Raw genomic sequence first — 13,637 nt, forward strand, 5'->3', positions numbered from 1 at the left:
AAAAATACCCCCACAGAGACTTCCTCAGACTTATCAACATTTGTTTAGGTCAAACACTCCAAACACAGCAGTGTTTGCTGGAAGCATGCAGCTATTAGCAGGAGTCAAACTGTGCACTGGACGGACGTTAACTAATCATCCCCATTATGAGGATAAACATCTGAGAGAGAGAACAAAACAGGTAAGAGTATTGCCATTGCTTAAGCTAATTCCTATTCATGTCACTGGCTCCATTCAGGAAATACGTACAATCTCTAATGGCATAGTGCAAGTGACATCATGTGCTTTATGCATTGCTCTAACTTATTTTCAGATACAGTTCCAGAATGTAACTTCATTTGTGAAACTCAGTGCTTTGGGCATCTGCTAAGACACTTCTGACAGCTGGTGTATGTCTGAATAACTGAACTAGATGCTCAGGCTAGTTTTGAACAAACTGTTAGGTACTGTTGGCGTTTACAGATCCTGCTGCCCAGTTGGGCTGTTAAACTGACATGGAGCACTTTCTGATTTGCCTGATAGTCACTTGAGTTCCCAGACATAACAGCACATAACATTTTATATAGAAACTACCTTGAGTAACTCTACACCAGGAGACTGTTTTAAACTATCCTTTCCTATAATTTAGACATTCTGGAAGTTTTACAGGCATCTACCAAGGCCTTTCTGAAACCAGCAGCCGTATCTCTCAGTTTCGTAGCCAGCAGCAGTTGTGCATCACAGTATGCATACCATATTGTAGAGACTGTAAATGGATACTGAGTAAAGGTGGGTTGTTGGTTTGTTTGTGGTTTTGTTTTGTTTTGTTTTGTTTTTGAAATACCTAATTCACATCATGTGGATTATCAATGTCATTTCTTCCTCTGGTTCAAAATAACAGAATCATGAAAGAGCAAACAAGTAGGTAGTGATTATGCACTTACCTTATGACTCAGTTTTCTCCTATTATAGATTTATCAGATCTATGCCAAGAGATCTCCTGAAGATGTATACAGAATACTACGATCCTTTGGCACGGACTATGTGATCCTAGAAGATAGTATTTGCTATGAAAGAAGACACAGTAGAGGCTGTAGGTTACGTGACCTACTTGATATAGCTAATGGTCATGTAAGTATTTCATACAATATTTATACAGAAAATATTTTGCTCAGCTTCTTGTTGAAGCTCAGTTAAGATTTGGAGTAGCTTGGGTTATTTCCACTTCATCATAAGTGGAGCAAGTAAAACCTAATTGAGCTTTTAGACGTTCTCAAAATTGCCAAATTGAACCCTCCTTGCTTTTAATAGTATTTGATGGAATTCAATCTGTGCAAAATAAGCAATCACTTAGCTGAACATCAGATTAACACAATACAAATAATGCTCCCTTTCACTTCATAGCTTTGGCTCCGTCAGGAAAAGTAAGCAGTTGTGTTACTCTATTGTGTAAGGAGAATTGTCAAACATTTCTAGAGATAACAGGGAAGGGTAGCAGACCACATAACCAAAAGCAGATACTTGCCAGTGACAAGTTAGCATTTTGTCCATAGTAGAGACAATGATACTGTAAATCTTACTGGTTTCATGTTACTTTGTTCCCCTCACTTGTTTCACACAGTCACTGTGGTCAGTCAGACCCTCTGAATGTATCACCAAGGTTGTTTTCAGTTTCTTGTTATTTTTTGTAACTGAATTGGCTAAAGATATTTCACAAAGCTGTTCAATTTCATTTCAGATCATGGATGGTTTGGGAGAGAATGAACCTGATTTGAAGCCTTCATTGTATCCTCGCTTCTGTGAGGAAATTAAAAAAAATCTGCCTTCTTATACCTTACACTTCACTAGAGTGTTTCAAAACAAAACATTCCATGTTTACAAACTTGCTAAGCATAAATAACATTTCCAACAATGGCTTCAAGTTCAGTATTTTTTTTAATGCCAGGACCCACATTAGAAAATACAGAAGTTTACAAACATTTCACATTTGTAAGACATTTTACATTGATGGTTTCTTGTTTAATAACTGCAATTTTTTGTTTGTTTAAGTTTTCATTTTGATAACATCCTTGATGTTGCCAACATTGTCATGGATTCATAAATGCTAACTGGGACCATTTGATTATAAAATCGAGCTGTGAAATGCCTGGGATGTAATTGCTTTCAAGTTGTTACCACCTGAAAGACACACAAAATGAGCAGCCTGCATGACCACTGCAGAATAGCTAGCCTGCTCACTGTTTCAGATTTTTACTATAAAGTTACAGAAGTGCAGTGAAAGCAGGCCATGCTACTTCTATACTGAGTATGTGTTATCTTTGTGAATCTTTAATTAAAAAAATAGGGTTTAGTCTTACAATGTGATCTATTCTGACAGATCTTTATGCTCTTTCAGTGCCTCTTTTTTGAATTCATTGGGAATGTATGTGGATACGAGTTTCTAAGGTTGTGGGTGTGATTGCAGAATCAGCGAACAAGTTTAAAGAATCATTGTCCTGCATTTTTAGTGATACAGAAACATACTGTTTTATAACATTATGCATATAATGATGGAGTGTTACCTATTTCTAATGAGAGTTAAGGTTGGAGCATGCTTGATACATGTTGCATGCATCCTTGTAAAATATTCTTGTAGAATGCTCAGGACAAACAAAAATAACAAATTTCTCAGCTTGGACTCTTGCATTATTTTCTGTATGTACTTTATGAACTACAGGGGGGTGATTTTCTCCCCACAGGAATTCCAAAAGTAAGATACCAAAACTGAACACTGCCAACCTTACAGAAGAAACATTCACCCCTAAAACTAACAGGAACCTTTAGGTATTTAAATATGTTTGGGTATTAGAGCTTTGCTTTACATTATTCCAGTCACAAGGGTGTTTATTTTATCAGAAAAATCATTGTATCCTTGCTCTTTAACCTAAGAAAGATACTACAGTTATTTAAAATTGGTTTGGAACATTACATGAAAGCTGTCCTCAATCCTGAGAATTTGTGATTTGTTTGTAGTCTTTGTCTTTTTACCAGGCTAGAACTCTGTGGATTGTATTGACTTTTAAATGCTCTGTAGATAATATGTAACTTTTACTGTGTTTTAGCACTGCTTTGGTTTTATATTGAAATTAGAAATTAAGTCTGATTGAAAGTCCAACAGTACTCTCCAACTTTAATTAGACATCCACGAGGAGCATTTGTTCCTTATGAAAAACAGAACTGTAATAATCAAGTGCCTCTAGGCCAATGTTGAATTAACTTCTGAACACCTGTAAGAGTGTTTGTGGCCTGTGCAAATAACTCTGTTGTAATAATTACCACTGCAATTAATTTCTAATGATGGGAAACTTAAAGTGCTACTGATAGCAAATTCCACATTTAATTTAATCAAGATGTGTAATGAGATTAGGTTCCAAAACTAGGCTGTGTTCCAATTCTAAATGATTTAAATGTTTTCCCTTTTCAGTTGTACTAAGTAAATTACTGAAGAGATGGAGATGGTTATGTCACATGCTCAAACAATTTTATATTCAGTAAATACTCATTAACAGTGTTCAACATCCTTCTGTACTTTCATGCTAACACAAAAAGAAAGCATGCTTTTATCAGACTATATTTAAATCAAACATTGACAGTAGCTAAGCTGTTAAACTGAGCAACTGAAACTCCTGAGTAATTTCTTTCCTGTATCTCTTAATGAGGTTGGAGAGCACTGCAGTTTAACATAATACAGTAATAAAACATTTTAATTGGTATTAAAACTTTAATTAGGCTCGTAATGATGCATGCCTGTTCTTGCTGAAAGCATGGGTCAGTGAATTCCTCAATGAGTGCCTTACTGTAATTGAAAACAAGCACATGTAAGGTAAAGTATATCTAGGCTGTACTGTCTTATTTTAAAATGTGGTTTTATCTTTCTTTAAAGGTGCAGTAACTTTCTTGTGATTGAAATGAGAGATTACAAGATCCATTGGTACCCCAAGATTTTCACAATTTATTTGTAGGTAACAGCTATGACTAGAAGTCCAGACTATAACAATTATTTTAAGTAGACTTTTTTCTTCAAAAACACAGCCTATAATTTTGCCAAAAGAGTAATTTAAACCTTTTTATAGAAAATAAAAAGTTTTATTTGTTTTTTAAAATAAAATCCAAGCTACCTTTGTTCTTGGGTACACATAAAAACCGTAACTCTCCTGATCCAGTAACAATTTTTTGCATAACACTAATATCCCCCAAAGTAGCACACCAGAAACTTGAAGCATTAGATACAAACCATTTTTGTAATTTTTGCAGCTAGCAGTCATGAAGGCCAGGTAGTTTGTGACACTTCCAAGCTATTCCAACATTTCTGTATTTGGAAGATTTAAGATGAAGGGCGTATTTCAATGACTATGTAATAAAGCATTCAGAAGAATGATCTTTTTAAAACAGTAAAATAGAAAATGCCAAGGAACAAAAGCGCCTACCAGCTCTGAGGAAAGGTACGTACACTTGTCAACACAGCACTCAGACAGCGGGGAGCTGCTCCTCTGCCCTGATTTAAAGGCTTGCCCGCCAGAGCAAGGTATGCTGGGCACGGTGGCCAGCAGTGTTGGCCAAGCTACTGGGCTGTGGGGACTGGTGGTACAAAGGGCTACGTTTCCTGTTCCTAGAGGTTGGCTCTAAGTCCAGGAGACTTCTAGGAGGAACGTGGTGTTTTATTTGTCTGGTTATTTTCTCTGCTTCCTGTGTCTTACTATGGTATATATTTACTGCATTAAAAATATGCATTATTTTTTTATAACTTCACCTGTTCCTGATCGACATCAATTCACGTTATTTCCAAGAGGCTGTAGTGATATCACTGTTTCGTAGTATTAAGTATGATGCAATGACAACACTCGTGCCAATGCACTTACCAAAATCTGACATAACTACCTATGTGAATGACACCGTCACGATTTCATGTGTGTTTCATACTGTCTGGAATAACTCAAGTTGTGCAATATCAGTGGAATAGTTGGCATTGAATGACATTTTTAGATCACAGAGGCAAAACGTTACCAAGTGGCTGGAAGGTTTTTAGGGGAGAAAAGCCTTTGAGGACTATATTTTCATTTTGTCTTTCAAAGTTCTGCTGGTGAGATCTAACACAGTTATTTTGTATGTTGTTGTAAAGAGACGTAATGACTCTTGTATACTAAATAAATTGCATAATTTGAAAATCAGGTATTTTTGTTTTTTATGGTGTTAGGGACTGTTAGGGAATCTGCTTTATTTCAGTCCATATGAAGGAAAGGAAAAGATTTTTCAGCAGACAGGTTTTGACCTTTCTCAGGCTTGTTAAATGGCATTTATCACTGTGGGTTTTGAATCATCTTTGTGTTCTGCCAACTTGCTATAACCAATAGGGATTTGCTTGTTTCTGCGTTGTAACTCAAGCTTTAATAGAAATGAAACACTTTTGGGAGAAAAGCCTTACAGATCTCATGTGCTTTATTTGAATTAAGATGTCCAGACACAGATATGTTTTTAAAAATCTAGATATTCTCTTGGCAGGGAGAAGCAAGATAGGCAGAAGTAATATTGTAATCCAGCATGTGGTAGTGTGTTTTTTTTTTCTTTTCCCATTTGTGATGCCTGAATGCAGAATATCTTCACATGTAGTACCACTCCTAGAGGAACTTTTTGAGTTTAGTCACCAATGTTAATTAGATACAAACAGGAAATCGTAAGATTAATTTAACTAATAGAATATAATCATGATACGGTGTGCTTTTTTAAATAGGATTCAGCGTTCCAGAGAACCACATTTTTTGAAACGTCTTCACCAACAGTTAACAACAGCATGGTGCAAACAATTTAAGTCCCCAGGAGATGGCCACTTTTTTTTTTTTAATCATTTCCAGAACTAAGAAGCTGCTCAGCTTGTTCCTACTCTCCAAATCCTGCTCATTTCATAACCATGTTTTTTCTTCTAGACATGCTTGTACTAGCTGGTAGGTCAGACCTAAAGACATTCAGCTTTCATATGGCTTAGCTACATGTTATATATACTGGGAAATGTTATTTGAAAAGGGGAAAAACACAAAGATTAATGTAGTTGGCAAGCAGACATTAAATACTAATATCCACATGATTACTTAAATTTCAGACCTTTACAAATATTTTATACTAAATAAAATGTTCTTAATATATTTTGTAGTTCTATTCTGTAGAGAGCATGGAAGAAGACTAGTGAAAGTACCAGATTACTGAAAATCCAACTACCTAGGGACCAATGATTTTTATTTAAATTTTTTTCTTCCCCTCCATTTATTGCAAAGCCTTCTGTTGGCACAGAAGCAGTCCCTGTTGAGAGATGTTGGTGCTGGGCTTTGATAAGGTTTTTCTGTAGAGGGGCTGAAATACTTGTGCCTGGGTGTGTTTGAGGAACAAGCAAAGATAGGCTTTTCAGGATTTCCTCGGTAATTAAAAGAGCAGCATGCAAATTAAGAGATAAATTAATTGAACCAATTAGTAATCCCTAGGAAGAGGAAAAGCAGTTTTTATTAGGGCATGGCAGCTGCAAATGAGTATGTGGTGAGGTTGTATCTGCCTAAGTGCCTATAGCATGTTAAATGTTTTTCTGACCCTTTGGTTTACATTGTATAATATGTAAAAAAAAATAAAAAAAAATCTTTGTGTAACTGTAGTTATAAATGCCAGCAACTGTGAGGATTTATTTGTGTATTTGTGTATGTATGTTTACAAATCACAACACAGCTCCAATTGGGGAAGTAGCAGAGCAGCAACTTAAGCTTGGCTTCCAAACTGCCTGTTTGGGAATGGAAATCAGAGCCATCTCAACCGGAGTAACTCTACAGCTGTGCTGAGCAACCCAGCTGCTCATGTAGTGCAAAGTCCACATGCTACAAGAATTGTGGTCTGGCTTGCTTTTACTCCCACTCAGTGACCATTCAAGTATTTCACAGATGGTCTAAGCACGTAAACAAACAATGCTGAGCTCACCATGTCACAGAATACCCTGTAATTTTCTCAGAAGCTCAGAAATGTGTTTAACTGCAATGGAGTTGGAGCAAAGCACCACTGACTCCTCTTTATTGCATTCCTTTGCAAATCTCAACTTGGTAGTCATGTGGGAATGAATTAAGATTACAGGGTAGGGAGGAAGAGGAAGGAAAACAACCAGAACTTTCTGAGATATTTTAGTTTCCTTGTCATTTGTCCTGCCTGTCACACCTGACACTCTGTTATCCATCCACCTTTTGTACACGTCCTGTTGCTTGTGGTGAAAGTAAGGCTCAGAGCAGCAGAACATACTATATGTCAGCTTCTTAGCTCCTTAATCCCAGCCAGAGGGTTGATTGTAGAGTAAAGCCAATGGGAAACACAATTTGAGTAAATATTGCATGTAAAGTTAGTAATTTCCTTCTCAGAATAGTGGTCTCTCTGTTGCAAAAAGCACTCATATCTGAAAATAGCGCTGGCCTGTGGTACCAGCCAGCTTGCAGCTGTCTGTCTGGAAAACTCAGAGATATTAACAGTTGTGTGAGTACCTAAAGCTTGAGTCCGCATGTCAGTCAGAAGCGACTGCTGCCACCCTCAGCTCCTCTTCAGACAAATCAGCATGCACGACTGAAGTCTGTGGAAGTGTCTGATCAAAGCTGAGAGGGAAGCAATTCAGCAAAATCCAAGCTTTAGTCAACCTTAAATATATGCAAGGAAGAGACATCATATACAGAAGGCTTATTTATTATTCATACAGTGCTTTAGATATGTATGACACTTCACAGGGAAATAAGAAGACCGTCCTTGCCCCAAGGAGCTTACAAGCTAAATTAAATGAAAATGACCAAAATGACAGTGTCCAAAGTTGTGGCAAGAACACAAGGAATGCACACACAATTAGTGCTGTCTGGGAAAATGATAGATTTTTTTGTGCATAGTATCCATTTACTTATTGTTTGTATCTTGTTTGTAACTGCTGAAGTAATGAACTATAGAATCTGACATACCCGACTTGTGAATGTGACACGATACTTGAACCTGTGTTTCCTCCCAGGTAAGCAAATCAATAAAATCACAGTCCATACACTGTCTGTGAATCAGAACTATTAGACATGGGTAAAAATGGCATGTAGCTTTTTCTGATGAAAATGCCACATTATCTGGAATCTGTAACCATTAGTTGAGTGCTCAAGATTGTCCAAAGTGTGTCACAAATGCATGCATAAACAAGATACTGCATGGATATTTCTCACTTGGAAAACATGCAAATTAATCCAGCCTATAAAATGAAAATAAAAGCCAGACCTCCCAAAAAAGCTACTGGTGTAACTGTAAGCAAAGCTATTTTAGTGGCTTCATTTTACAACACCTCATATGAATACTGCCTTCTTTGTTCCAAATATTTTCTATTAAAAAAAAAAAAAAGGCAGAACACTAGCTGAACATTAAACAGTCTGAAAAGAGAATTTAGAATTAGAATTAGGTAATTTAGAAGATATTTCACCCCTAGCAACTGCTATTTCCTCCCTCTCTTTGTCCCCCAAACGATCAAGATTGTCTACTAACATGTATCTGAGAGCTGCATTATTTTGTGCTGTCATACTGCTATGATACATTAGCAGCCAGGATAGCTCATGCATAATTTTTGGAAAACAAACATCTTTTAATTATTAACCTTTTACCAGGATTTTGTTTATCTGAGAAATAAATAATTTTTTCTGCCATTAAGGTAATATCGGGCTCCTTGAGAGATGCTGTGTACATGAGCTAACGTAAGGAACTATCAAAGAGCCCGATATTACCTTAGCAACAGAAAAAAATGATTATTTCTCATGTCGTTTATGTGAATGACTTAAGTAGTCCAGGTTGTGTCTGTATTCTTTCCCTTTACTTTATATCCCCAAAAGTAAATGTCCAGAATGATCAAAGACAAGCTCCTGCTACTAAATATATCAATTAAGTAGGAATTTCAACTTGGTAAGTTGTTTTTAAAAATAGAAAGGAAGGGGGAGAGCAGTACTAACAGTTATTGAAAGTAAGCAGCAAGAGCATGAAGTCCTTCACACTTGCTTCCAAAACTCTAAAAATAGTATACCTGGTAATCTACAGGTCTTCTGCATCTGTATGCAAGTACAGTTCACTTAGTTTCTCAAACTTTGGTCCCCACTCTTTAATGTCATCATACACTATACCCTCATCCAGGTCAGAGGAGCTCAGGGCACTGAGACTGCTAGCAACTGAGCCTTCTCCTTCTGTGTAAAACACTTGCAGCGAGTCACAGGGTACAGCCTGGGGGTGGTGTTCAGCATTTCTAATAACATCTGACAAGTACTGACCAAAGTCTGCACTAGAAAGAGACTTTTCGTAGGCACTGATGTTTTGGTCTGCTCCTGCATACTTGGGGACGCACCACAAGGATTGGCTTGTTCAACTAACTCTGCCACCTACAATGAGCATAGAAAAGCAAAACACCACCATGCACCCTGCACTGCTAGTGTCAGGTTAAAAATCAAGTCTAATTTCCTATTAGAAGCCAAATAAGAATGACATAAGCATCCCAATTTTTGCTCTGAAATTCAGATCTGAGTGTTTTTCATCACTAAACCCTGACACTGGGTGTAGTACCAAAGGCAAGAAAATACAGTTCACAAGTAGCTATTTAAAGTTCAGACATCTACTGTGATTTCTGTTCAAGATCTATCAATGTGGAGTAATTGCCAATTATCAAATGCATGAGACAATGCAGAAGAGCAAACCATTATTTGTATTTCTCATCTAAATAGCAACCATTGATGTCACAGCTGGCACTTTCCAGAAGATTACACTTACTCTCCTAGGCTGTATTGTGCATAACCTTTTTACAAGAGATTATTCTAGCTAGTCTTGGTGAGCGATTACTGAATTTCAATGAGACAGAAAACTGCTTCAAAAAATGAAAAATAATTAAAAAAAAAAAAAATCACCTGCAATCAAGAGGCCAAATAAGTGTTAAAACTAGGCTTTGGGACAGGGCTGTAACAATAACTGCTGATTTCCATTCATCCAGAGAATGGATACTGTTAGTGGTGGACAATGAGACCTACAGAGCTCGTACATATCCTAAACGTTTACAGTACGTTTAGGCTACCAGTAACAGCATGGCTACCAGTATAATAAGAAAAGATGACAACTCAGCCATACAAAATTTAAGTGGAAGTTTGTCCAAATATAGGTTAAGGATCAGCCCTCCAGTGAACTGGGTGATACTAAAATTGTTCTTCACTGCTCTTAGTTGTTCATTAAAATGACATTTCTTTTGATTATATACCATTACTAGTTGGCAGTCTACAAGCCTCTGGCTTCAAAGCTGGCTTTTAATGCAACTAAACATAAAATGTTAAGTATATACTCGACAGTGCACTAATTACTACAATTTTTCCAAACTCTAATTTCTCAGAAGGATATTAATGTTTATTTCAGGTGCAGAAACTCCTTAGTAATTCAGCCTGCTTTCTTGTCCCAGTAGATCTACCCTCAGCTAACATTCCAAAGACAAAACTCTGTTCCACATACCTTTGGGATCCTTTTGTTAAGATAACATTAGAATATACCTAAATTATTGTAATCCCGGGCATTTTTTTTTTTAATTTAGACAAACAATTAGGTATTAAAAATACTAGAGTATTGAAGCTGCAATCCAAGCAATTAAAAATCTGAATAATTTAGGATCAGTATATAGAACCTGTAGAGGCTTCACTCAAAACATTTCTTCAAGATGGAGTAATAGCCTCAGATTAAGATCATCAAGTCATTAGTTTAGTTGATTCAACTGCTTAAAATCAGGAGTGTATTTTAAGATCTCTCCAGAAGTAATTATACTTGTCATAGTGTAACTATGGATTTCCTCAAACTATAGACCTTCTGCATGCAAAATTGCAAAATGCTGCGGAGAAAGTTCATCTTACTAAAGAAAATAGAATTTATGTATAGAGCTGTATGTGTCACATGGAAAAATGTCCCTGTATTTAATATGCTCACAGTAATTTATCAAGAAATTAAGGACACTCTACAAGTAAGAATGTTTTCTCACATGGCCTTGTAAAACACTCTTAATATTTTATGACTAAAAATTCTTGAAGATATGTTGCATTTTGGGACACTTTTTTTTTTCTTTAGCACCTGTTTTTTGATCTGTCACATTAATGCCATGACAATTATTTTCTCTGCAGTGTCATGGCACCTTTTGAACCTATGAAAACTAGTTCAAATAAGGCCATCCGTATTTTTAACATGGCAAACATCTGTGGGTCAGCAAATAATCTATTTAAATTATTCATCTATAATACCTGCAGCTTCCCTCAAAATTCTGTCTTAAAACAATGTGTAGAAATCCTTGAAACAGCTTCTTCCACAGCTACCCCCATGTATTTTAAGGGTTAAATGGAGTACCTGAATTTCTTAACAAGTGAAGTCTGAGTAACTTTGAGGCCTTTGACAAAACTAATATTCAGAACAGCAGACTAAATGCTCTAATGAACAGTCTCCAAGAACATACAGCCTATGTCTAAGGAGAACAGTTCATGTTAGGCTCTCTGTTGTGTTTTAACCTGGCCGGCAGCTAAACACCACACAGCCGTTCGCTCACCCTCCCCCCTCCTTCTCTGGGATGGGGGAGAGAAAAGGGAAAGTGAAGCCTGTGAGTTGAGATAAAGACAGTTTATTAAGACAGGACAATAATGATAATAATAATAATAATAGTACTACTAATAATAATGTGTATGAAACAAGTGATGCACAATGCAGTTGCTCACTGAATTGCTCACTGACCGATGCCCAGCCTATCTCCCAGCAGCCGCCCCCCCCCACCCCGGCTAGCCACCCCTATATATTGTTCAGCATGACGTTAGATGGTATGGAATACCCCTTTGGCCAGTTTGGGTCAGCTGACCTGGGTCTGTCCCCTCCCAGCTCTTGCTGCACCCCCAGACTGCCTGCTGGCAGGACAGAGTGAGGAGCTGAAAAGTCCTTGGCTTGGTGTAAGTACTGCTCTGCAACAATTAAAACATCAGCATGTTATCAGCACTCTTCTCATCCTAATCCAAAACAGCTACTAGGAGGAAAATTAACTCTGTCCCAACTGAAACCAGGAAACTCTTTCAAACCCTCGGTGCTACAGCAGTAATTACGGGGATACCACAGCATCTCCTGAGTTGTGAAACCAAGGACACGAGCTGTTGGTTCTTCACTTCTAAACTCACACTACAATAATTTTAAATATGCATATAAGATCACTTGCTTTGAGAGAAATTAAAAATTGATAGGCACTTATCTCTGCTTAAAAAACATGAACTCTTGTGTACAAACCATTGCAATTAATTATCAATTGCAGTAATGAATCAGCAGAACAAAGGCTAAGGTCTTCATTTTAAAGGAACAGCGTAACACATATATTCATTAGCATGGTGAGCCCCCAGTCCCCTTGTAATCGTAATGTAACACAATGGTCCTTACTTGGTCTTGTTCCCTACCCACTTCTTCACTGTAGTTGAGGATACTTTCTCTGATGTCCTCCAAATGATCATGATGGGCCGATACGTGGTATACACCTCCATTCACACCTTTGTCATTCTTCCAGTGAGCCCACAAGAATATAGCACTTAACAGAACTGTGTAAAGACACAGGAGCAAAACAACATAATTCAGAAATACAGCATTTACATAGAGAAGTAGAATTATAGTATCATAGGATCATAGAATATACCGAGTTGGAAGGGATCCATAAGGATCATCAAGTCCAACTCCTCCCACCACACAGGTCTACCCAAAAGTTTAGACCATGTGACTAAGTGCACAGTCTCTTCTTAAATTCAGACAGGCTTCGTGCAGTGACTACTTCCCTGGGGAGCCTGTTCCAGTGTGTAACAACCCTCTCAGTGAAGAACCTCCTTCTGATGTCTAGTCTTAACTTCCCCATTCCTTAATGGCTTAACCCCATTCCTGCGGGTCCTATCACTGGTGTTTATGGAGAATAGGTCACCCACCTTCCCACTCCCCCTCGCAAGGAAGTTGTAGACTGCGATGAGGTCTCCCCTCAGTCTCCTCTTCTCCAGGCTGAACAGGCCCAGTGACCTCAGCTGCTCCCCGTTTTCCTTTCCATCTCTGTCGCCCTCCTCTGGACACTCTCCAACAGTTGAATGTCCTTTTTGTACTGTGGTGCCCAGAACTGCACACAGTACTCAAGGTGAGGCCATGCCAGCGCAGAGTAGAGCGGGATGATCACTTCACTTGCCCTACTAGTGATGCTGTGCTTGATGCACCCCAGGATATGGTTGGCCCTCCTGGCTGCCAGGACACTCTGCTGGCTTATATTCAACTTGCTGTCAACCATGACCTCCAGATCCCTCTCTGCGGGGCTGCTCTCCAGCGTCTCGTAGCCCAGTCTGTATGTATAGCCAGGGTTGCTGCATCCCAGGTGTAGGACCTGGCACTTTTGTTAAACTTCATGCAGTTGGTGATCGCCCAGCTCTCCAATCTGTCCAGATCTCTCTGCAGGGCCTCTCCACCCTCATCCAAGTCCACAATGCCTCAAAGTTTGTTGTCGTCAGCAAATTTACTCAAAACACCTTCTAGTCCTACATCCACATCATTTATAAAAACATTGAAGAGGACTGGCCCTAAAATGGAGCCTT

The 13,637-nt window shown here is 38.1% G+C and overlaps 2 protein-coding genes across 6 annotated transcripts in view; one reads left to right on the forward strand and one right to left on the reverse strand.

Annotated features, from left to right (window-relative positions):
- The window catches only part of DPY19L3 (dpy-19 like C-mannosyltransferase 3), a 35,466-nt gene extending 30,248 nt beyond the window's left edge, over nt 1-5,218 (forward strand). For 3 of the 5 annotated variants that reach the window (XM_035337068.1, XM_035337067.1, XM_035337066.1), the window contains 3 exons: nt 49-181; nt 952-1,110; nt 1,718-5,218. In XM_035337068.1, coding sequence (XP_035192959.1) covers nt 49-181; nt 952-1,110; nt 1,718-1,879 — 454 coding nt within the window. In that variant the 3' untranslated portion in view covers nt 1,880-5,218. Of the gene's footprint in view, nt 1-48; nt 182-951; nt 1,111-1,717 lie in introns of those variants that run through there. The other 2 variants (XM_035337070.1, XR_004753887.1) reach the window with 2 other exon arrangements.
- A 2,723-nt stretch (nt 5,219-7,941) lies between these two features.
- Nucleotides 7,942-13,637, reverse strand: part of LOC118172872 (neural-cadherin-like) — a 73,031-nt gene continuing 67,335 nt past the window's right edge. Inside the window, 4 exon segments of the mRNA XM_035337057.1 lie at nt 7,942-9,329; nt 9,332-9,413; nt 10,097-10,110; nt 12,417-12,614. Coding sequence (XP_035192948.1) covers nt 9,073-9,329; nt 9,332-9,413; nt 10,097-10,110; nt 12,417-12,614 — 551 coding nt within the window. The 3' untranslated portion in view covers nt 7,942-9,072.

The sequence above is a fragment of the Oxyura jamaicensis genome, chromosome 11, assembly GCF_011077185.1.
Source record: "Oxyura jamaicensis isolate SHBP4307 breed ruddy duck chromosome 11, BPBGC_Ojam_1.0, whole genome shotgun sequence".
In the NCBI taxonomy this organism is placed as follows: Eukaryota; Metazoa; Chordata; class Aves; order Anseriformes; family Anatidae; genus Oxyura; species Oxyura jamaicensis.